Source organism: Lutra lutra, chromosome 8, assembly GCF_902655055.1.
Source record: "Lutra lutra chromosome 8, mLutLut1.2, whole genome shotgun sequence".
In the NCBI taxonomy this organism is placed as follows: domain Eukaryota; kingdom Metazoa; phylum Chordata; class Mammalia; order Carnivora; family Mustelidae; genus Lutra; species Lutra lutra.
In genome coordinates, this window is record NC_062285.1 from 17,991,030 (window position 1) to 18,016,542 (window position 25,513).

General features: G+C 37.8%; 1 protein-coding gene and 1 long non-coding RNA gene across 2 annotated transcripts in view; one reads left to right on the forward strand and one right to left on the reverse strand.

The window, feature by feature from the left end:
* LOC125106416 (uncharacterized) overlaps positions 1 to 10,126 on the reverse strand; it is a 31,308-nt gene extending 21,182 nt beyond the window's left edge. Inside the window, exon 1 of the long non-coding RNA XR_007129319.1 lies at positions 9,971 to 10,126. This is a non-coding gene — a long non-coding RNA (uncharacterized LOC125106416). The remainder of the gene's footprint in view (positions 1 to 9,970) is intronic.
* A 39-nt stretch (positions 10,127 to 10,165) lies between these two features.
* Positions 10,166 to 25,513, forward strand: part of DNAJC1 (DnaJ heat shock protein family (Hsp40) member C1) — a 223,337-nt gene continuing 207,989 nt past the window's right edge. The window contains exon 1 of the mRNA XM_047740450.1: positions 10,166 to 10,651. Coding sequence (XP_047596406.1) covers positions 10,439 to 10,651 — 213 coding nt within the window. The 5' untranslated portion in view covers positions 10,166 to 10,438. The remainder of the gene's footprint in view (positions 10,652 to 25,513) is intronic.

Consider the following 25,513-nt stretch of genomic DNA (forward strand, 5'->3'; position numbering starts at 1 on the left):
TAGGTCTTTAATCCATCTTGAATTAATGTTATATATGATGTAAGGTAAGGGTCCAACTTCATTCTTTTGTCTATGGACATTCAGTTTCCACAGCACTGTTTTTTGATAAGACAGTCTTTCTCCATGAAATGGTTTTAGCACCCTTGTCTAAAACCATTTGACTATATTTTTGAAGGTTCATTTTTGGACTTTCTATTCTATTCTGTTGGTCTGTATATTTGCCATTGTGCCACTACCACATTTTAGCTGCTGTAGATTTGTAGTAAGTTTTGAAATCAGGAAGTATGAGACCTCTAGCTTTGTTCTTTTTCAGGACTGTTTTTTTCTATTTAGAGTCCCTTGAGACTCCATATTAATTTTAGGATGGATTTAAAAATATTTTTTTAAATAAACTTAAAAAAACACAAAGCCTTGGTATTTGATACGGATCGTTTTGAATCTGTAAACCTCGTGGATAGTATTGACATCTTCACAATATTAAGTTTTCCAATTCATGAAGCCAAAATATCTTTCCATTTATTAATGTCTTATTTATTTTCCTTTAGCAATATTTTGTAGCTTCAATGTACAGATCTTTCACCTGCTTAGTTAAACTTATTCCTAAATATTTTATTTTTTGATGTTATTGAAAATGAACTTGTTTTTGAAATTTCCTCTTCAGATTGTTCATTGTTATTGTAGAGAAACACAACTGATTTTTGTGTGGTGGATTCATTTATTAGTTCTAACAGATTTTTGTGTGTTTTTTAGTGAAATCTTGGGTTGGCAGTTATCTTTGATTCTTCCTTTCTCTCTTGCTCTCTCATTCTCTGCATGCAAACAGCCCCCAACTCATATCAATTTGTTTTGATTTCACAATGTTTCTGCTATTTCACACTTTCATTAGTCTCACCGTAATCCCACATGACTGAATGAGTATTTGTATCCACAATGTTTAGGACAATACATGAAGCATTTCTTATCTAAAACAGTTCTTTTATTCTCACTATCCCACTCAAACCTCCCAGGCTTCTCTCCCATCTTCTTAGAGGCACTGCTGGGAGTTAAAAGGGTCAAAAGCACGTGAGATGGAAGTGGATACACTGCTTGGTAGCTGTGTAACCATAAGCTTGATATGTAGACCCTTTTAGTCTCACTTTTCAGCTGGGAACTAGTGATGATAATAATATCTATGCCATAAAGTGGTGGGAGGTGTCTTAACCCATTGGGGCTGCTGTAACAAAATACCACAGACTGGGTGGCTTATAAATGACAGAAATTTATGGCTCACAGTTCTGGAGTCTGGGAAGTTCAAGATCAAGATACTGGCATGGTCCCATTTTGGTGAAGACACTCTTCCTTGTCCATAATTGGCACCTTCTCACTGTGTCTTACATAATGGAAGAGGCTAGGGATCTTTTTTATAAGAGCACTAACTGATCCATGAGGATCTCACCCTCATGACTTAATCACCTCCCAACTGCTTCATCTTTTAACACTGTCACATGGGCATTATGGTTCTGACATATGAATTTGGTGGGGACACAAACATTCGCACCATGGAGGGAGGCTTAAACAGGACAGTGAGTATAAAGCACTTAGTGAAACTCTCCCTTTCTCTTCTTCTCTCCCTTTGAGGCCAAAGACATAGATGGAACTGATTTGCTGACTCCTCTTGTCTATGGCACTTACCATCTTTGGTACATGTATCTTTTTGTACATGTATCTTTTTACATGTATCCATATTATTTTCTTTATCAAATTATAAATTCTCCAAGGGCCGAGAGCTTGTCTTTTTCTTATTTTTCCTTCTCTTGTGACTGTGGCATGTCATAATACAATGTCTTCTATATGGTAAATGCTTAGTCAATATTTGCCTTTTTTTTTTTCAGCATAACAGTATTCCTTGTTTTTGCACCACACCCAGTGCTCCATGCAATCCGTGCCCTCTCTAATACCCACCACCTGGTTCCCCCAACCTCCCACCCCCCGCCACTTCAAACCCCTCAGATTGTTTTTCAGAGTCGATAGTCTCTCATGATTCACCTCCCCTTCCAATTTCCCCCAACTCCCTTCTCCTCTCCATCTCCCCTTGTCCTCCATGTTATTTGTTATGCTCCACAAATAAGTGAAACCATATGATAATTGACTCTCTCTGCTTGACTTAGTTCACTCAGCATCATCTCTTCCAGTCCTGTCCATGTTGCTACAAAAGTTGGGGATTCATCCTTTCTGATGGAGGCATAATACTCCATAGTGTATATGGACCACATCTTCCTTATCCATTCGTCCGTTGAAGGGCATCTTGGTTCTTTCCACAGTTTGGCGACCGTGGCCATTGCTGCTATAAACATTGGGGTACAGATGGCCCTTCTTTTTACTACATCTGTATCTTCGGGGTAAATATCCAGTAGTGCAATTGCAGGGTCATAGGGAAGCTCTATATTTAATTTCTTGAGGAATCTCCACACTGTTCTCCAAAGTGGCCTTTTAATTATTTGGCATAATAAAATTCTTCATTGCCTCATAGCCAGTTTCTTGAGAACTAATGTTTTATTTATTTTGTGCGTTTTTTTCAGCTGTTTTCCCATTTGATTTTAAAACAGCTGACAATTTAAAATAGCCAACAAGAAAGTAATGAAGACATCACTACTTCCTAGAAGACCATCTGAGTATATTTCAACCAATATCTCCATAAAGAGTAGAAAAATAAATACGGACCAGGGTTGCCAGATAATATACCCAATTACAGCCGAATGCCAGATAAACAATAGGTAATTTTTTAGTTTAAGTATGTCCCATGCAATATTTGTTGTTTATCTGACATTCAAATTTAATTAGGTATCTCATATTTTTACTTGATAAATCAGACACCTCTACTGTGAAGGCTTTAATTTTTTTAAAAAAATTATGTACAAGCATTATTCTTTCTGGAAATGAGAATATTCTCATGTGCTTAAAATATTGTTTTTTGCCAAAGGTATACAGCTTGAGACATCATGATGAAACAAGCCTTAGCCACAGCTATGACCCTACATGGAAAATATATGTAATGAAAAAGCTAATGAAGGGTAACATTGACTAAAATGCCAACACGCATTGCTTTGAATATAAATGAAACAGTGATGTTTCTGTGAAATGCAATCCTGTACTAAATGAAAGCATTGGTTGGGCTTCAAAGTCTTTTATAGTAAGTGTATAAAATTATTGTAGTATTTGCATATCTCAGTCTTCCTGGAAATACTATTGCTCTCCATGTTGAAAACATGGCTTAGAACTTACAGGAAAAAGCTTGAAAATTTTTGAATTTTCTGTAGCATAAGATGAAGGTCTAATGTGATTTCCATTTATGTAGATGCTTAATTTTAATGGATATCATAGGTGAGCATATTCCTCACAAGAGACATAGATCCCAATGAAGTGTATTGTTGGTTCTCCTACTCAGTCATAACTTGTTTTGCAATACCATTCAGCAATGATGCCAAGAGTTTTGCTAAAATTTAGATTAGCAACTTTCTATCCTTGCTGATGTCAAAATAATGTTCTTGCAAACAAATCAAAAAGCGAAGGTTTTGTATATTTTCCACAAATAGATTTTAAGTCCCCTGAAAATTTTCACTTGGAAAATTTAAAATGAGTTATTAAGAATTTAGATAAGATAATTTGAATTAGTGATACAAATAATTTTTGGCAAAAGAAAAAAATCATATTCATCTAATGATGGGAAAATTTCCAAATACCCATTTCCATGCTTCTTTTGTAGTCTGAGCTCCATTCTCAGTGGTTAAATTATTGCTTTTGCCTTTAAGAGATTCTGTATGTGTTTTAAAATATTTTTAGGAAGTGCTAGATAGCATACTATGGACAAATTCACTTGCTGTTACAAAAAAAGATCAGAAAATCTGGCCCAAAGCCAGGTGCTGTCAGAACACAACCATGGGAGGCTGGTTGAAGCCAGTGTGAGACTGGTCACTTGGCCTAGGTTAGTGTGAGCTGGAGAGGATTCAAAGAGATGCACCAAGGTGTCTAAAGCAGGTTGTAATGTATCAGAGTGAAAACCTTAGCTTTCGAGCAATTAATCACTGGGCCCAGCTGGAGGAAAATGAGAAAGAAGGAGCTGATTTTGCCAATTCACACTAAAATAAGTTAAAAATAAAAAAGCAAATTGACAACAGTAAAAAAGAATACTTTATCTCCAAATGTCCCTTGATCACTAATATAAAAGGGCTGGATCATAAAATATTCTTTAGTGTGTCTCTAAATAGACCCTTAATAAGGACTTTCTGCAACTTCTCTTTCTCCTTCAGTTTGCTTTCAGTATTTATTTCAATATGGTTTCACCTGGACAAAAATGTTCTTTAGGTGAACCCGAGGTGGTATCTGGTCCAATTCTGTACCCCCTGGAGACAGTCCTGGTGGGCAGGGCTGACAGTGCAGATAATGACCAGACCGGGGGCGAGCAGTTAAAGGAAGGGAAAGTAGCAGATCTTGCCAGACCACTGTGGTGTCTTCACTCTGCTCCAGGCCTAATTTGAAATAGTGGCATCATTATAATTGATTCAGGGAAATGTGGTCTCAGCAGGTACTTAGAAGCAGGAAGAGGGCATAGAAAACAGGCCAAGAGAAATAAAATGTGGTTTTTTTCCTATACCACAGATACTTTGATTACAAAAATCTCCGTTTTGCTTCCATTACCAGAATTTTTACCAAGTTGCAAGTAAGAAATAATACAATACCCTGAAACTTCAGAACACAGGATTTATACTATTGGGCCACCTTTTTCACCTCTTACCAATAATTTACTGTCTTGATAATTTTGTTATTGTCTATTAGGTAGCCACAACTCTGGTATTTAACTAAGTGCAGTGATACCATCTTCTCAAAAGAGATCATTTGGAAATTGATGTGCTTATCAAGTATTAATATCATTTCACAGTTATAAAATTAACAAGTGGCAAGGTATAAAATTAGAGTCAATAAACCCGATTTTAGATGGAGTTAAAGACCTGAGTACAATTAATCACACAAAGTTAACAAAAAAGCAGAGCTGAAATACACTCTTGGGAGACCACTGGTTAAAATATAGCATGTGTTGGGGCACCGGGGTGGCTCGGTTGGGTAAAAGTCTGCCTTCCGTTCAGATTGATCCCAGGGTCCTGGGATTGAGCCCCACGTTGGAGTCCCTGCTCAGAGGGGAGCCTGATTCTCCCTCTGCCCCTCCCCCACCACTTGTGCTCACACACACTCTCTCTCTCAAAAAAAAAAAAAAAAAAAAAAAAAAGCGCGTGTTAAACGCAGTTTTTAAAGGCCAGCCTAGACAAGGTTAGATCAGTATTTCAAAAGTTCAATTTCTACTTCTCTTCCTCCTGCAAGTGTATGAAAGGAGAGGGAAAGGGGAGGCAGAAATTTCTGCTTCAGCACCTAAATATGATTGTAAATGAATGGGCACCTGGTTATTGGCAACTTGTTCAATTTTCTCTTTAGTAAACATGATTCTTCTTAAATTTATAGATTTTGGTTAGAATCTGTATCTCTTAATTTGAAGCTACTGAAATCCTAACAACAACAACAACAAAAACTATGTTCACACAGGTAATTTTTTTAGGCTGTTAAAAATAACCTTTGCCTCTAAAACTGTTCTTTGCCCCCTGGTGGTGAATTATTATTATTCAAGTTTTTAAAAGTTAAACGAGTCTAATTATGGGGTCTTGGCCTAAGAGTCTTTCTGTGGTGAGCAAAAATAAAAGAGAATTATGTATTGGAAGGAGAGAGAGATGAAGCTGGGCCATAGGCATAGTAAAAGAATTTAAATTTCCCATAGACTATCATTGGGAGCTAAATTTTCCTTAAACTATCTCTATTTGTTTCCATGTTGAACATATTGCTAATTCAGTATTATTTTAAAATTCGGCCTCCTCTTCATAAATTAAATAATAGGCATTTATAGGAGGCATGGAATTTCTATGCATAAACTAATGCCTTAGCTGTGGCCTGTTGACTGAGGTGAACAGCAACTTTGTACTGTTTTTCCCTTTGTATTCCAATTTGGCATCACAAACAATATATTAGGACTCAGTGGCAGAATGCCAAAACCAGGCTGTTCAGCCTGAAAGAGTAGATGATGAAGGGGTCTGTTAAAATTTTCTTTTGCACACTAATTGGAGCCTTTGTATATGAGAAAAATACAATGATTGCTGTGCTCCTGCTGAACTGAGGAGTCAGTAAGAAAGAATTTATTTCCTCCTTGGTTGGCTAAAGGGAAAAGGAGAAAAACTAGTTTTCAAATTGTAAAAAGTAATTCAAGTGAGTTACTAGAAACCTTTGGAAAAAATCAGTGATAATCTTCAAATTGTAGAAGGTGAGAGAAGAAAGAAATTTTAACATGGATTGCGTTGTGACACATTGAAGTCTATGTAAAGCGGAAAACCTCATTATCTGAAAATACAAGGCTACTTCAGGGTAAGACAATGACCAGTGACTGTTTAGTGACTAAATCATTGAATGTGAATATTTCCCTTCCTTTTGTTCAATAGAGTCACATGCTTTTAATTAGGTATCTATTGTACAACCTTAAGCCGGATTTAGCCCCCAAATTGTGAATGATTTATAGAGTTGGAACAAAAAATTAAACTGGCTTTGAGAATCAGTCATTATTTTATAAAGATAGTCTTGTCTCCCACCATCTTGAGCAAGCCAGTGATTGGATAAATTTCTGGCGAAGTGGGCAATCACTGCCTAAGTTTAGTAACAAATGACTTAAAGATAACATTTTTTTAAAAGATTTTATTTATTTATTTATTGAGAGAGAGAGCGTGAGTGAAGGGAGGGGCAGAGGGGGAGAGAGAGGGCCGAGCAGACTTGGCGCAGAGTGCAGAGCACAACACCAGGCTTGATCTCACATCCCAGAAATCATGACCTGAGCTGAATCCAAGAGTTGGACACTCAATGGACTGAGCCACCCGAGCACCCCCAAAGATAACATTTAAACATTTAAGAATAGGTAAGATTTATTTTGGAACCTTTAATACAAGGTAGATGGAGACGTCCCATAAAATAATAGTAACGTTTAAATTGCAATTACTATATACCGGGCACTCATTATCTCACTGAGTTCCCACAAGGACCTTTAATTTTGGAAGTAATATTACCTTAATTTTACAGATGAGGAAACTGAAAGAGAGGGATCACCCTATAGGAGATCCAGGTGGTAGAACCAGGATTCAAATTTAATCAGTCTGCCTCTAGAAACAGTGCTCTTATACACTATGAGATTAGTCAAGTTAATAGCACATTATTCAGAGAAATGAAAACCATGTGTCAACTTTTAGAAATATATTTATTATTTACAACATGGAGAAAATCTGTATTTATGAGGAACTTAAAATGATTAAAATTCAATACAATAAATAAATTAAAAAGGAACTACTTTCTAAAGAGGCACTGCCCCCAAACAGTATTTTCCTAAACTTTGTCAGTTCAATATAAGTTTGTGAATAGTGTTTGCAGTCAAATGCTCTACCACTGAGCTATACCCCCGTTTTGTGAATAGTGTTTGAATAAATAAAATTACTGAGTGATAATGTTCCATTAAAGAACATTAGAACTTCAAGTCCTATATTTGAGAAAGAGTTACAATGGAGCAAAAGAGAAAATTTCAAGATTTAATGAGAGCCAGATATTTCTAAATCTTAGGATGAATAGACCTAACCACAAAACAGCAATTTTAAGAGAGGTTTGGATTTTTACTATAATAAGTATTATATTTAGTTCTGCTGATATGGTTAAGTCTGATCTAATCCAAAGTGAGGAATAGACTACCAGATGGCTTCTTCATTGTTTTTAAAGATTTTATCTATTCATTTGACAGCAAAGCACAGACAGAGAGAGAGGGAGAAGCAGGCTCCCGCTGAGCAGAGAGACCCATGTGGGGCTTGATCCCAGGATCCTGGGATCATGACCTGAGCGGAAGGCAGACACTTAACCAACTGAGCCACTTAGGCATCACCAGATGTCTTCTTTAAACCTCTTTGAGGGGGCACCTGGTGGCTCAGTGGGTTAAAGCCTCTGCTTTCGGCTCAGGTCACGATCCCGGCATCCCGGGATCGAGCCCCACGTTGGGTTCTCTGCTTGGCGGGGAGCCTGCTTCCCTTCCTCTCTGTCTGCCTCTGTCTATTTGTGATCTCTCTCTCTGTCAAATAAATAAATAAAATATTAAAAAAAAAAAAAACCTCTTTGAGTTCTACTGGTCCATGAAATTAGCAGTGCTCTTTCACAATCACTCGCAGAAAGTAAGGGTCATTATGATGTTCAAATTCATGTATAACAAGATCATCACATAATCTTTATGTGGAAGACCCATCCAACAACCTAGATCTTTCTGCTTTCCTCATTGCCAATGGCGTATTCTTATAAGATATCTTAGTCACACACACACACATATACACACACACACACACACCAGCTTAGCCACACACTATCAAAGTTAATTAGGTTTAGACAAGGTCATCATGGTGGAGCTCCCATTGTGGGATTCGTGCCCTTATAAAAGGAAACACAGATCTCCATAGACCTCTCTCACTCTCTCTTTCTCCCTCGCCCTCCCTTTCTCTCTCTCGCTCTCCTCCTCACTTGCCCCAGTCCTGCCTTGTAAGGGTACAGGAAGAGGGGTCTCACCAGAACCCTACCACGCTGGCACCCAGATTTCAGACTTCCCAGCCTCCAGAACTGTGGGAAATAAATGTCTGTTGTTTAAGCTACCCAGTTCTATAGTATTTTTTGTAGCAGCCCTAGAAGATGAAGACACCCCTGTTCTTGTTATCTTTGAAAGGTAAGCCTCAGGATCAAATTAAAATGTGATGAATTCAAGAATATACACTGTAAAGCAAGATATTCTTGCATTCATTTAGGACTATTTAAAAATATTTTTTAAGTTCTATAATAAAAGGATTTCTTAAGATTCTTCCTAGGTACTATTTTTCTAACCTTTAGGAAATATAATATACACTTACTATAAGAGTGAAAATAGTTTTATCATTCTCCCATTGAGCTTAACTTAACTCCTATTAAGCTTAACTTCCCAAGATGGGAAAATTTTAATGTAAAATTTTAAAAACTGGGCCAGCATCCTGAGTTATACAAGCATATGTTCCGTTCTACTTCCTCAAAAAGAGTAGGGAGTCGGGGAGGAGAAGTGTAAGACGCCTAAGAAGAAAATACAATTTATGCAAGAGAAAGCAATAGTGGTAGAGGAAAAAATTAAAACATACGGAACAGAAGCACTGTAGAACTAGGAGGTAAGACACTGGTGGGAAGGAGGAAAGTTTTAAGCCTAAATGTTTTTTAAAAACATCTCATTGGGGGCACCTGGGTGGCTCAGTGGGTTAAGCCTCTGCCTTCGGCTCAGGTCATGATCCCAGGATCCTGGGATCGAGCCCCACATCAGGCTCTCTCTGAGCAGGGCTTCTCCCTCTCTATCTGCCTGCCTCTCTGCCTACTTCTGCCTACTTGTGATTTCTCTCTGTCAAATAAATAAATAAAAAATAAAAACATCTCATCGGGAAAGGAAACACAATTGGAAGTGGGCTAAGGTGGGTAAACTGCACTTCCTTAAGACCGTGATTGCGTCACCATTATGCATTCTACCAAGCTGCCTATTTATGGTATTATGCCTATGAAACTTATTTAGAAGTATACTTTCTGTGTTGGTCCGAATTCCATTTCCGCTTCACCTCTGCCATAAAGGACACTCTAGATCACTCACCAGTTATGCCCCCTTTCAGGCGTGGGTTCAATTCTTCCTATATCTTTATGTGCTGACAGTATAATATAATGTTTGTAACAGGCCATAATCAAATCAGTGTTAAGATATGCCCTTGTTTTCACTATGGGGGGAGGAGAGTAAGAAGGTAGACGTTTCTAGGGAAATTTATACTTGGGATGTTTTCGGTACACGCATGATTCCACGTGCCTTAATCTGTGTAAATAAACGTACAGCTCCTCAGTGGGTGCCAGCGACAAAAACGCATTTTTCCGAGGCCGGGATCTGGGGCACCCGGCTTCCCTACTTCCGGCCCTGCCCACCGTCCCGCGGTTGCTAGGAGACGTGATGTCACCGGAAGAGAGGCCTGGGATAGGCTGAGGCGAGGGGAAGCCTCTCCCCCTCTGCAACCTCAGCTCCCGGCTCTGGCTTTACAGCTGTTTTTAGGCCTGGGGGTGAGGGTCTGCGGAAGGTAGACCCGGTTGCCGCTCCGCCCGTCTACCCTCGGCTTCGTTCGCCCGCTTCTGCCACCCTAGCCCAGCCGCTGGGGGCGGGGGGACGGGGACCCTGGGAGGGCTACTTCCGTGCGGCTGCCAGTGCTTCTGACTGACAGGCACTGTCCCCACAGCCCGCGCTGCCCGCCACGTTCCCGGTCTCGGCCGAAGGCACAGCGTGGCCGGTGACCTTTCCGAGCCCAGCGCGATGACGGCTACCTGCTCCCGGCTGGCCCGGCTTCCTCGGCGTCGGTGGCGTCGGCCAGTCCCGTTCCCGCCGCTACCGCGGCCACTGCTGTTGTTGCTGCTGCTACTGGCGGCCGTAGGGCCGGCACACGGCTGGGAGAGCGGAGACCTGGAGTTATTTGACTTGGTGGAGGAGGTGCAGCTCAACTTCTACCAGTTCCTCGGGGTGCAGCAGGTAAGCGGGGCCGCCGGCCTGCCCGAGGGCTGCGCCTACTTGGGCTACTCCGGGGTAGAAACCTGCGGGTCCGGGCAGAAAGGAGGGGGTGGGGCGGGCTTTGACCCTGTTTCCTCCGAGGGAGCCAGGCGCCGCGGCCAGCACCTGGTCTTCCTGGGCTCTGGCTGCCTTCCTCACCTGGGCTCATCAGGGTCTCCTCGTAACCCCAGCCGCAGAATTTGCCCCCCTCCCCTCGTTCCTCGTCGCGGTGCTCCTCTTCTCAAGTTCCGATCTCAGTGACAGGTTGGACGGTGCCACCAGCCTGGGGTGGTGATACCTTCTCTTACCTCTGCCATTCTGAGGAAGATCCTTCCACCCAGCTGTGTTGGAGAAAGAAGGAGGAGGAGTATGGGTAGACCTTTTACACCTTCCTTTTCCTGCCCCCTGAATGTGGAAAGAATAGTCATGGCTTCCCTAAATTTTCACCTACCCGGTTACACTTATTTTAGTTGCTTTCTTGCCTCTTCCTTTCCCGGAAGATAGGGAATGCGTTTTGGTCGGCGTCTGTGTTGCAGAAGTTTTTCTTGCCCTGTACTATGGACTTTTTAGCCTGTTGGATAGGGGTTCGTATCACAGTTTTGAAATCTGGAGGATCCTGAAGCCTCCACCGAGTTGGTCCTAGAATTAGAGTAAAAGAGGCTCTTAAGTTTTCTGGGCATCGGAGGCACTTGGGGTGCTGCTACAGGAAGAGAAGCCCAACCAGTAGCACAAAATCGTTTTCTTTTTGTTTTCCTTTCCTTTCATTTCTTTTCTTTCCTTTTTTAGCTTGAGGCTAACTTGTAAAGTTCGTTTGTTGCGCTTTACTCCTACCTTGGGAGTGGTAAGTGAGGGTAGATATCCAGTCTCTATCTGAAACCTACTGCCAAGAAGAAGATGGCATTTCACTGATTTAAGGATTGTGGGGTGAAAGATTTAGAATTTCACACAATCAGATTGAGTCCTTCAAAAAATGCTTTGAATGGTTATGTGGGTAAAAAAAAAAAATTTAAGGTTTACCAACAATTGTCATCCTAGACAAGGTATGAATATGATGTCATTCATGACTAGATATGAAATGTACATTTTCCCCCTATAAACTATCATAAATTTGTATGAACTATTGAGTTTGACACTAAATGGAAATTTACATTTAATGAAAAATAATGGAATATAAAATTGCATTTACCCCGGCACAATGATTTTAAGAATTTCATTTTTGTAAGAGTTATAAAGTATAAGCATTTCGCCACTTAAGAGTCTCACCTGCAAACAATTGTGTGATATGTCTAGGTTCATTATCTTCACCTGGTGCCATTTCACCTGGTGCCACTTGCTTCTCATGGAGACAAAATAAACCTCATTTTCAGAGTGAATGATACTACAATATGTGTAAAAATCATTAGTGAAAATATAACTCTGAAGACTTTTGTGAGTATCTTTAATATCAAGAATCCTTTTTAGAATTTATCATGATTACTCTAGCTAGAGTCTGTTTAAAGATTTTATTTATTTGAGAGAGAGAACACAGGGAGATGGAGAGGGAGAAGCAGACTCCCTGCTGAGTAGGACCCTCCTCCACTCTGCCCCCCCCCAATCATGACCTGAGCAAAGGCAGGACAGTTAATCTACTGAACCATCCAGGGACCCCTAGAGAGAGTCTTATACATAACTTGTCCAGAGATCTTGAAGGTGGTTTCCAGTTACTCATGGAAAATTAGGCCTTTTAAAAGAATACAGAAATTTAGTAGCAGTAGTTTAAAATTTAGATTATATAATCTAGCTTGCATGTGAACCCTCATAAAATTTTCACTTACAGTTTCATCTAGTTTCATTTCAGAGTTAATTAGGCAGTGTGAATAACCAGAGCACTTCCCTGTATGGACAAGGATGGGAAAATAAAGAAGCATAGATGATCAAGAAGATTCCATGTCAAAATAGAATTCGAAAAGAAGGATCCAGGAAATTGTTTTAATCTCTGTTTCTCTACCTAGCAGTGTTGAAATTGGAAGGAATGCCAGAAGAAATTTTATCCTGCCCAAGCAGAGACACTGATTGGAGCAAGTTGTTTACATTACATTGAATAGTAACTTTCTTGAAAGACTTTTAGTGGACCAGAAATTTGGTAGAGACAAATGCAGCCTCTTTTTGGTTCTTTTTTTTTTTTTTTTTAAGATTTTATTTATTTGACAGAGAGAGATCACAAGTGGGCAGAGAGGCAAGCAGAGAGAGAGAGGAGGAAGCAGGCTCCCTGCAGAGCAGAGAGCCCGATGTGGGACTCGATCCCAGGACCCTGAGATCATGACCTGAGCTGAAGGCAGAGGCTCAACCCACTGAGCCACCCAGGTGCCCCTCTTTTTGGTTCTTAATGTGTAATTTTCAGGCCAGAGCCAATCAATCTTTTGGTGACTATCCAGACATGAGGCACCAGGACAAAGTAGATACGTTACTCAGAGTTGTTACCTGGCTCTGTACACTCATCAGTTTTGTTGTTAATGCAACAGAAATTTATTTGGTGCCTACTAAATTTTAAGCACTGAAAATTGACTGGTACATAAAACCCCCTAGCCTCATGAAACTCACGTTTTAGTAGGGGGAAATAATTGGAAACAACCAAACAAGTAAATATAAGTCAGGTGTTCAGAAAAGGCCTCTGAAGGAAGTAAAGGTTGAGTCATGTTGACAAGTTGGGAAGAGCATTCAAGAAAGGCAAATGGTGTATGCTAAGCCCTTGAGGTAAGAGCTTGCATGATATTGGAGAAACAGTAAGGAACCCAGTACAGTTGAAGCAGGGTGAACCAGGGGGACAGTAACATGAGATCAGAGTCATGGACCTCGGCTATTATGTATAAGTAAGTTGGGGATCCATGTTGGGGGTTGAACTGAAGAGGTACGTGATTTGACTTAAATTTCAGAATAATTATTGTTTGAGGAGTGTCTGTATGTCATTAGTTACTTAGTGGGATAATTGTGATGTAGAATGTAGAGCAGATCTGGTCAAATTGTAGATTTAGTTGGAACAAAGAGCTGACAGAATTTTACTGATTGTTTGAATGTGGGATATGAAGGGGAAAAAGTTGAGGATAATCTAAAGCTTTTGGCCTCAATAATTATATAAATACTTGTCTAATTGCCATTGTTACTACTGAGATGGAGAAGCCTGATAATAGAAGCACTTCTGGTTGGGGGGAAATCAGAAATTTGGTTTCGGTCATGCTAAATTAAATGTTAAACATTCAAATGGATCTGGAATATAGACAGTCGGTTATATAAGTCTGGAGTTATAAGGAGAAAGATTTGAGCTATAGCTATAAATTTGAGAGTCATTGGCACTTAAAAGGCAATTTGAAGCCGAAAAACTGAGTAAGTTTACCAGGGAGGGTGAAAGTAAGAAAAACAGAGGTCTGGGAGGTAAGCCATGGGCATTCCAAACTTTAAGAGTCAGGGAGATGTGGGAGAACCAGCAAAGGCCATGGAGAAAGAACAGCCAGTGAAGTAGGAGGCAAACCAAGAAAAAGACGGTCTCTTTCAAGTCAAGAAAGTAGTGGATATTCTTTCCTTGTTGAAGATTTGTCCGTATGGGGCGCCTGGGTGGCTCAGTGGGTTAAGCCGCTGCCTTCGGCTCAGGTCATGATCTCGGAGTCCTGGGATCGAGCCCCGCATCGGGCTCTCTGCTCAGCAGGGAGCCTGCTTCCTCCTCTCTCTCTGCCTGCCTCTCTGCCTGCTTGTGATCTCTCTGTCAAATAAATAAATAAAATCTTTAAAAAAAAAAAAAAAGATTTGTCCGTATGGTCGTGGGTTCATTCTTGGTTTTTTATTCTGTTCCATTGATCTCTGTGTCTGTTTTTGTGCCAGTCTTGATTACTACACCTTTGTAATATAACTTGAAAGTCCAGAATTGTGATGCCTCCAGCTTTGCTTTTCTTTTTCAAGTTTGCTTTGGCTATTTAGGGTTTTTTGTGGTTCTATACAAATTTTAGGATTGTTTGTTCTAGCTTTGTGAAAAATGCTGTTATTTTGATACGAATTACATTAAGTGTGTAGATTGCTTTGGGTGATACAGATATTTTAACAATATTTATTCTTCCAATCCATGAGCATGGGATGTCTTTCTATTTCTTTGTGTCATCTTCACTTTCTTTAATCAGTGTTTTACAGTTTTCAGAGTATAGGTCTTTCACCTCTTTGGATGGGTTGAGTTCTAGGTATCTTGTGGTTTTTGGTGCAGTTGTAAATGAGATTGATTCCTTGGTTTTCTTTCTGCTGCTTCATTATTGATGTATAGACATGTAACTGACTTCTGTATGTTGATTTTGTATCCTTATTAAGTTCATGTATCAGTTCTAGCAATTTTTGGGTGGAGTCTTTTGGGTTTTCTACATAGAGTCATGTCATCTGCAAATAATGAAATTTCTACTTCTTTCTTGCCAATTTAGATGCCTTTTCCTTTCTTTTTGCTGTGTGTTTGCTGTGGCTAGAACTTCCAATACTATGTTAAATAATAGTAGTGAAAGTGGACATCCTTGTCTTGTTCCTGACCATTGAGGAAAAACTCTCCCCATTGAGGATGATATTAGCTATGGCACTTTTGTATATGGGCTTTATTATCTTGAGGTATGTTCACTCTTATCTTACTTTGTTGAGGATTTTTATCATGAATGGATGTTGTACCTTATCAGATGCCTTTTCTGCATCTACTGAAAGGATCATATGATTCTTGTCCTTTCTTTTATGAATGTGGTGTATCATGTTGATTGATTTGAGAATACTGAACTACCCTTGCAGCCCAGGAATAAATCCCACTTGATTGTGGTGAATTATTTTTTAATGTTCTGTTGGATTCAGTTTGCTAGTATTTTATTGAGAATTTTTGCATTCAGGTTCATTAGGGATATTGGTCCGTTTTCTTTTTTTGATGGAGTCTTTACCTGATTTTGATATCAAGGTAATGCTGGCCTTATAAAATGAATTTGGAAGTTTTCTTTGCTATGTTTTGGAATAGTTTGAGAAGAATAGGTATTAACTCTTCTTTAAGTGTTTGGTAAAATTTGCCTGTGAAGCGATCTGGCCCTGGATTTTTGTTTGTTGTGTGATTTTTGATTACTGATTCAATTTCTTTGCTGGTTATTGATCTGTTCAAGTTTTCTATTTCTTCCTGATTCAGTTTTGAGAATTTACATGTTTCTAGGAATTTATCCATTTCTTCCATATTGTCCAATTTGTTGACATATCAGTTTTTATAGTATTCTCTTATAATTATGTTTCTGTGGTGTTGTTACTCTTTTTCTTCATTTGTGATTTTATTTATTTGGGTCCTTTTCTTTTCTTTTTGATAAGTCTGACCAGGGTGTTGTCAATTAATTTTTTTCAAATAACCAGCTCCTGTTTTCATCTGTTCTTTTAGGGTTCTTTTTTGTTTTTGTGGGGTTTTTTGGTTGTTGTTTTGTTTGTTTTTTAGTTTTATGTCCTTTATTTCTGTGCTAATCTTTATTATTTCCTTCCATCTACTGACTTTAGCCTTCCTTTGTTCTTCTTTCTCTAGCTTCTTTAGGTGTAAAGTTATGTTGTTTAAGTTGAGATTTTTCTTGCTTTTTGAGGTAGGCCTGTATTGTTATGTACTTGCCTGTTAGGACTGCTTTTGCTGCATCCCAAAGGTTTTGGACCACTGTATTTTCATTTTCACTTGTCTCCATGTATTTTTTGTATTTCTTCTTTGATTTCCTTGTTGACCCATTCATTTAGTAGTAGGATGTTTAATGTCCTGTATTTGTGGTCTTTCCAAATTTTTTCTTGTGGTTGACTTCATTTTTCACAGTGTTGTGGTCATAAAATGTGCATGGTATGATCTCAGTCTTTTTTGTACTTGTTGAGGCCTGATTTGTGACCTAAAATGTGATCTGTTTTGCAGAGTACCCCATGTGCACTTGAAAAGAATGTGTGTTTTGCTGTTTTAGGATGGAATGTTCTGAATATATCTGTTAAGTCCATCTGGTCCTGTGTATCATTAATTTTTTTAAGATTTTATTTATTTATTTGTCAGAGGGCACACGAGCACAAGCAGAGGGAGAAGCAGGCTCCCTGCTGAGTAAGGAGACTGATGCAGGACTTGAGCTGAAGGCAGATGCTTAGCCAACTGAGGCACCCAGGCATTCCTCAGTGTGTCGTTCAAAGCGGTTGTTTCCTTGTTCATTTTCTGTTCAGATGATGTAAGTGGTGTGTTAAAGTCCCCTACTATAATTGTATTATTATCTCTTAGTTCCTTTATGTTTATTATTTTATATATTTGGGTGCTTCCATGTTGGGTGCATAAATATTTACAATTATTAGATCTTCTTGTTGGATCGTCCCTTTTATTATGATACTGTGCCCTTCTTCATCAGTTGTTACAATCTTTTTTTTGAAGTCTGGTTTGTCTGATACAAGTATTGCTACTCTGGCTTTCTTTTAACACCTATTTGCATGACAAATATTTCTCCATCCCCTCACCTTCAGTCTGCAGATGTCTTTAGGTCTAAAATGAGTCTCTCATAGGCGGTATATAGATGGGTCTTGTTTTTTAATCCATTCTGACACCCTTTGTCTTTTGATTGAAGCATTTAGTCCATTTACATTCAGAGTAATTATTGGTAGATATGTATTTAGTGCTATTTTATTACTTGTTTTGTCTTTGTTTCTGGAGATTTTCTCTGATCCTTTGTCTGTTTTGGTCTTTCCCACATACTCTAAGAGTCCCCTTTAATATTCTTTGCAGGGCTGGTTTAGTGGTCACAAACTCCTTTAGCTTTTGTTTGTCTAGGAAAATATTTATCTCTCCTTCAATTTTGAATGATAGCCTTGCTGGATAGACTATTCTTGGCTGCAGATTTTTTCTTCAGCACTTTGAGTATATCATGCTGCTCCCTTCTGGCTGGCCAAGTTTCTGTTGAGAAATCTGCAGATTTGCCTTATGTGTCTTCCCTTATAAGTTAAGGACTTATTTTGTTTTGCTCCTTTTAAGATTTTTTTTCTTTATCACTGTATTTTTCAAATCAAATAATACAAATTCAAATAATTACAATATGTCTTGGTGTTAGCCCACTTTTGTTGATTTTGATGGGAATTCTCTGTGCCTCCTGAATCTGGAAATCTGTTTCCTTCTCCAGATTAGGAAATTTTTCAGCTATTATTTCCTCAAATTTTCTGCCTCCTTTTGTCTCTTCTACTTCTGGGACTCGAGTGATACCAATGTTTCTATGTTTGATGGAATCACTGAGTTCCCTAAATCTGTTCTCATGTTAGCTAATTCTTCTTTCTCTCTTTTGTTCAGCTTCATTATTTTCCATTTTTCTGTCCTCTGTGTCACTTATTTTTTCCTCTGATTCTTCCAGCCTTGTGTTCATTGCATCAAACCTGTTTCCAATCCTAGTTACTGCATTTTTCATTTCTGACTGATTGTTTTTTAAAGCCTTTAGTTTTGGGGCGCCTGGGTGGCTCAGTGGGTTAAGCCGCTGCCTTTGGCTCAGGTCATGATCTCGGAGTCCTGGGATCAAGCCCCGCATCGGGCTCTCTGCTCTCTCGGGGAGCCTGCTTCCTCCTCTCTCTCTGCCTGCCTCTCTGCCTGTGATCTCTCTGTCAAATAAAAAAATAAAAAAAAAAAATCTTTAAAGCCTTTAGTTTTGTGGTAAGGGTCTCCCTGAAGTCTTCCTTTCTTTTCTGAAGCCCAGCTGAAGTGATTACTGTGTTTTAAGTAAAATCACAGTATTCTATTTTAAGACCTAAATATTTTGTTTTTTTACTTATATTTGCTGAAATTTTGTTGAAGCGCGTCATCAGGACTTAATTAGAAATTTAGTTCAGAATCTGGGTCTTATTCCTGTCCTTATAAATACTAAGGTAAGGTTAGGATTCATTCACTTATTTAGTAAGTGTTTCTGATTAATGTCATCCCACCGACTGAAATCTGATATGTAATTGAGCATGTTGCAAAAAAAAAAGTATGCCAGATTCTACATTTCTGGTTAGAATATGTTTTTAAAATAATGTTTCATTATTAGACACCCATTTTTGTGCCAGCAAGGCAGTAAGCATAAAGCTCTGTGCAGCTACACAGTCAGCTAATAGAGTTTGAATTGTTAAAGGTGAAGAGTAATTGTTGAAGATAAGAGTCTAAGATCAAGTATTAAATAAAGAGTATGTCATAATATAAACAGTGGAAAGTGGAAAAGAAGCAATATAAAAATACCACTGAGAGCAAACACTAGAATTCTAAGAGGGAATAATTTCCTTGGGTAAACGAATTCTGGAATACATGCAACTCCTGGTTATAGAAGGCACAAGAATTTTAAAAAGCTACACGAGACTCTACTGAGCAGTAGTCAAAACAAGTTAAGACCAGAAGGATCATTGTCATTTACTGGAAAGGTCTGAACAGATCATATAGAAATCATAAGGTTCATATACATGCCTACTAAGGAAGCTAGAGACTTCTTACTTCTAGTCAATTTTTGAGGACTTTATTCATACCACAGCAAAATGGCTCAAATTATGGAAGCTATCCCATGACCAACTGAAGTTAAACATTACCAGGAAGCTTCTCAAATTAGTTATTTTCAATAATCACACTTCTAGTTAACAGATAAAAGATTAGTATTCATATTCTTTTCTGACTTTAAGTGGTGTTTTTTGTTAATAGCTGGTTTCTAAATTTGATTTAAGGAAGTTAACATGTATGTATAATGTAGGATGGTTGGAAATTGTGATTTTATTTGTTGTTGATCATATCCTATCTTATGGTATTTTTTTTTTTAAAGATTTTATTTATTTATTTGTCAGAGAGAGAGAGGAAGCACAGGCAGACAGAATGGCAGGCAGAGGCAGAGGGAGAAGCAGGCTCCCTGATGAGCAAGGAGCCCGATGTGGGACTCGATCCCAGGACGCTGGGATCATGACCTGAGCCGACGGCAGCTGCTTAACCAACTGAGCCACCCAGGCGTCCCCTTATGGTATTTTTTTTAATGGATCTTTTATCGATGGTAGGAAATAGACTTCTTATGTTTAAAGAATTTTGGTTTAGACATTTGATAAAGTTCAAATGATTACCGTGCTATACAATTCTATAATAGTTATACAGAATTAATGTTTCGACTTTTTGTATCATGCCTTTGTAAGTAGTATATGAGGTTCATCCTAGAATAAATTAGATTGATCTTCAAATTAGTTATTGTGGAAAGTGTCAGAGGTTTTCAAAAATATTACCATCTCTTAAACTATTATTGAAACTACTTATTTTGAATCACCTCCCAGCCTGCAGCATATTTGGCAGATTATTCTCATTAATAGTGCATTTTTAGGAAGAATTTGATTTTCAGCTGTAGCTAATAATGACTTGGAGCTAAATTTGGCGACTAAATTAGGTTAGCAGGCTTGGGTAAATATAGTTTGAACTGATAAAGAGATCTGTATATAAATTTCATATAAGGTTCATAAACTAGTTTAAGGCCTGTTCTCAAAGAAGAGTTGCAGAGAAGTTTGGAGCAATATCACTGACTTTTGGAATGCTTATTACTTTGTGTATAGCAAATTTTTTAAAGATTCTTTACCTAAAGGAGAACAATATATAAAGATTACCTTAATTTTAGAGAGGTAGGAAAATACTGAGCTAGAATGAAATAATTAATTTGCCTGCTTTTAATATTAAAAACAAGTATTCATTATATACTACTTCTGTAATAAAGCTAGTTAAAGCAGAGGGGAGAGGAACCAGAATAAATGTTAGAGATAGGGACAATACCTGAGAATACCACTGAGGTGAGAAAGTAGGAAGTACACAGGGAGAAGGAAATGTGGAAAAATTCAAAAACTTCAAAAACTACAAGAAAAAATGGTAATGGAGTAATATCTCCATCTTGTGGCCTTCTTTGGATATTGTCATTAAAAATGTGGAGGAGTTGTATTTTCACAACTGTAGGCATAAGTAAAAATAAAATAATGAATCAGGTGGAAATAAAATATGGGTCAGAGATTTTTGGAGTGTTTTGTGGGGATGTTTAAAACCAAGTTTCCCAATTGATGTGCTATAAACAACTGTGTTTAGATAGTGATGTCCTCTCTGATGGAACTTAACGGTTTACTCCAATATGTCTTTACAAATATAATTTTCTGGGGCACCTGGGTGACTCAGTGGGTTAAAGTCTCTGCCTTCAGCTGGGGTCATGATCTCAGGGTCCTGGGATGGAGCCCCATGTCAGGCTCTCTGCTCGGCGGGGAGTCTGCTTCCCTTTCTCTGTCTCTGCCTGCCTCTGCCTACGTGTGATCTCTGTCAAATAAATAAATAAAAATCTTAAAAAAAAAAAACAAATATAATTTTCTGTGAAATGCCATGGTATGAAAAAGGTTGGAAAAGTACTATAAAGCACTATAAAGATACAGTTCTGATGTTTTCCAGGAGAAAATTTATAAGCATATGTGTATTGTATGCTAATACACATTAGTAATTATATATTATATATTATATACATATTCTTTATGTAGAATATAACATATTCTATATATGATATATATAATTCTTTATAGAATATAATATATTTTATATATGATATATATAATTCTTTATATAGAATTAATCTATATAATAGATTATATATAATATATAATATGTATAATATATAATAATATATAATATTTATAATATAATAATATATAATATTTATATAATATATAAATAATATATAATATATAATATATATAATAGAATCTAATATATTCTTTATATAGAATATGTATAGAATACATATTTGCAAATACACACATACATAAATATGATTGTCCTGTAAAATGAGTCTTATTAAAATCTTGGCTATACTAAAGATCCTTATTTAGGGGGCACCTGGGTGGCTCAGTGGGTTAAAGCCTCTGCCTTTAGCTCAGGTCATGATCCCAGGATCCTGGGATCAAGCCCCGCATCAGGCTCTCTGCTCGGCACGGAGCCTGCTTCCTTCTCTCTCTCTGCCTGCCTCTCTGCCTGATTGTAATTTCTGTCTGTCAAATAAATAAATAAAATCTTTAAAAAAAAAAAAAAAGAAGCATCTGTCACATTTAAAAAAAAAAAAAGATCCTTATTTAGCTCTCATAGATGCAAAAACATTATTTACTGTATCAGTGTGAGAATCTGACTATAAAAGGAATCAATAAGTCTTTGATGACTCAGTGTCCTTTAGATTCTTGATTACTCATTCTGGATGATGGAATAACCTTTAAACTTTACCATAGTTTTCCCCTCCTCTCTCTCTGCCTGCCTCTTTGTCTACTTGTGAGCTCTCTCTCTGTCAAATAAATAAATAAAATCTTTAAAAAAAAAAAAACTGGGGCGCCTGGGTGGCTCAGTGGGTTAAAACCTCTGCCTTCGGCTCAGGTCATGATCCCAGGGTCCTGGGATCGAGCCCCGCATTGGGCTCTCTGCTCAGCAGGGAGCCTGCTTCCCCTCCTCTCTCTCTGCCTGCCTCTTTGTCTACTTGTGAGCTCTCTCTCTGTCAAATAAATAAATAAAATAAAATAAAATAAAATAAAAACATTACCATAGTTTGCAGTAACTTAAAGGAATACTTTAATTATTTGTACCAATCCTCTGTGCAAATGACTTTGGAATATATAAATAAATAAATTCTGAGTAGCCTAAAGTAATATTTGGGACATTAGGAGATAGGTAATATCTTACTTAGAAATCCAACTATTGTATATTTCCAAATGCTAAATTTGGAGCATTTGACACTTTTTCAAGATATTGATTCCTTAGAGCAGCACTGTGTGATAGATATGTATACAAACCACGTATGTAATTTTAAATTTTTTAGAAACTGCATTTAGAAAGTAAAAAAAGCAGATTAATTTTAATAATATATTTAATGCAATGTATCAAAAATATTCCAACATGTAATCACATTTAAATAATTATTAATGAAATAGTTTACATTCTAGCTTTTTTAGTGTTCTCAAAATCTGGTATGTATTTTACATTTATACTTCTAGTACACTTCAATTCAGATACTAAGTTTTGATAGAAAATACTTGATCTGCATTGAGATATCATAAAATATGCTGCTAACGAGTGGATTCGTGTACCCCAAATCTTCTAAGCACACTTAAAAGCTTTCTAATAACTGAATCAAGCATCATGTTTTAAATTTAAATGTAAATTAATCAAATAAAATTAAAAATCTGGTTTTTAAATTGTACTAGTGCATTTCAAGTGCTTAAATATGGCTAATGGCACCACTTTGGAAAGCACAGGCTTAGAAAATTAACATTTCTGTGTTGTATAGATATATCTAAATATTTTGAAATAAAGCTACTTATTACTATGTCTATTTTGTCAGGGACATAGTTTGTACTTCTTGTATTTTTTTTTTTTTTAATTTTAACTAAGCATTGTTTTGTTGCTTTCTTTTGTTTTTAGATTGTTCCAGTTTTGCTAGATATCATCTTCCTTGTTAATTATCTGTACATTTTTCCATTCTTTTCTTTGGCCTATAAAGGCTGTTAGTATAGTCCATGCTACTCTTCTAGGGACAGTGGGTTCTCTATATCCATGCATAGAGAACAGTATGCTAATAAGGGTGTTTTCAAATAATCAGCTTGATTCAAATGGGTTATTTACTTTTGCTGACTTGCCTGTTGTATTTGATAATTCTTAGTTATTAATATGTTAAGTTTTCAATGTTTCAGTGTTCCTGGTTTGTAATTAACTTTGAGGTTGCCCATTCTATTTATTCTGAAACTCATCCATCAAATATATTGCTAGCTATGAAATAGTTAGTATATTCTCTAGTGTCATCTATGTTGATTATAGCTCTAATGAAATGGTTTTAAAGGAGATTTCTAGAAGCAGTTCTATTTATGTGCCACTATTTTGGCTCTTTATCAATCAGGGATGCCAAATCATCCTTTTTTACTAGCTGCCTCTGCCACCTCTACATAGCTCCTAGTAAGTATTGCCTTCCTTTTGAGTGAATAATTGTCGGTCTTTTTGAATTTACCTTTTGTAATTTCACACATAACTGAGGAAAAGAAGTAGATCTTAATGTTGATGATTTTTGTATGTAGCTATTGTTTTAAGTAATCCTAGTACAGGGGCTCCTGGGTGGCTCAGTCAGTTGAGCATCTGACTCTTGATTTCAGCTGAGGTCATGATTTCAGGATTGTGAGATGGAGCCAGGAGTCAGGCTCCCTGCTCAGCAGGGAGTCTGCTTGAGATTCTTTCTCTCCTTCTGCCCTTACCCCTGTGCGTGTGCATGCTCTCTCTCTCTCTTTCTCTCAAATAAACAAACAAATCTTTTTATAAAATCCTGGCACAAGAAAGAAATTGCACTGAGGTCAAAAATGTTAAAAATTCTATGTTGAGTCAAAAAACAACAAAAACAAAAATTTAAAAACCAATAAAAGAATCCTGAATTTGGAAGAGATCTCACCAATCTTTCCTCATATAGGAATCTCTTCTATAGGTCTTCTAGCAGATGGTCATCCACTCTGTTTTATTTATGTCTGACAATGGGGTTATGAAATAGCCTGTTAAGTTTTGGGATAGTAGTACACAGTGGAAATGTTGTTTTTTTTTTTAAGATTTTATTTATTTATTTGACAGAGAGAAATCACAAGTAGGCAGAGAGGCAGGCAGAGAGAGAGGAGGAAGCAGGCTCCCCGCTGAGCAGAAAGCCCAATGTGGGGCTCGAACCCAGGACCTGGGATCATGACCTGAGCCGAAGGCAGCGGCTTAACCCACTGAGCCACCCAGGCGCCCCGGAAATGTTATTTTTATATAAAGCCAAAATCATAATTCTTACCTACTTTCAGCTTCATTTGCAATCTTCTTTTGGAGTACCGCTGAATATATATTCCCTCCAAATTATTGCTGTGAAATACCTTAAGATAAAATGCACAAGGAAAATAATTACTTGTTGATTCTTTCTCCAGTAGTAAGGTTACTCCAAAAAACCAAGAACCCCACAATTCTTTATGGATCAGTTATACCTCAGTAAAGCTATTAAAAAGAAAATATACTGGCAACTTGAAGGACCTTCTTGTTTTCATGGTCTTTAGATATGTACTAAATCCACCCAGAGAAGACCCAAGCCATCGTAGTTACAGTTGTCTTAGAACTCTACTAAGCATGATTTGAGATTGCTATAAATGATTCCCTGGGGTCATCAAAGTCAGCAACAGCAAATTTCTGGAAGTTGAAAACATAAGATGATTTGGGGTATGTCAGCTTTGATAATATGAGCTACAAGATTAATTTAATTAAAACTGTACCCAGAAGTTGTTATAGACTCTTAAGAAAAGAGGGATGCATATGTGCCATTGTACAGGTCATGTGTCTACTAAAAACCTCCTATCATCATGATAGAAAAATATTTTAGACTTTGAGATGACTATAAAGAGCTGCACACAGGTGATTCAACTTGAAGGAAATAATTTCTCTTTTATAATTAAGATGTTATATTTCTTTCAGCGAAATTTTAGTTTACAAGTTTATCTTGAGCGGGTTTCTCTCTCCTTTTCAGGCATACAGCCCTCCCTAGGGGCTTCACAGTGGCTTTTACTCCTATAGACAGCTTAGGGCTCCCTCCTGAGGTTATACTAGGGCCACTGCAGATTCAGCTACCAAGCCTGCAGATCGCTTGGCCTGGTCTCAGCTGTGGCGCTGAAACCATGGCCTCTCACCGTCTCAGATACGTAATATTTTATAAGCTGTAGCCTCAGGTAGTGAGTGGCCTTTTCGCTTTTTACTCCCCACACCCCACACCCCCACCCCCGCCCAAAGGTGGTAGGGTCCCACTGTAACTGTTGGTTTCAAGCACTGAGCCTAGCTCTGAT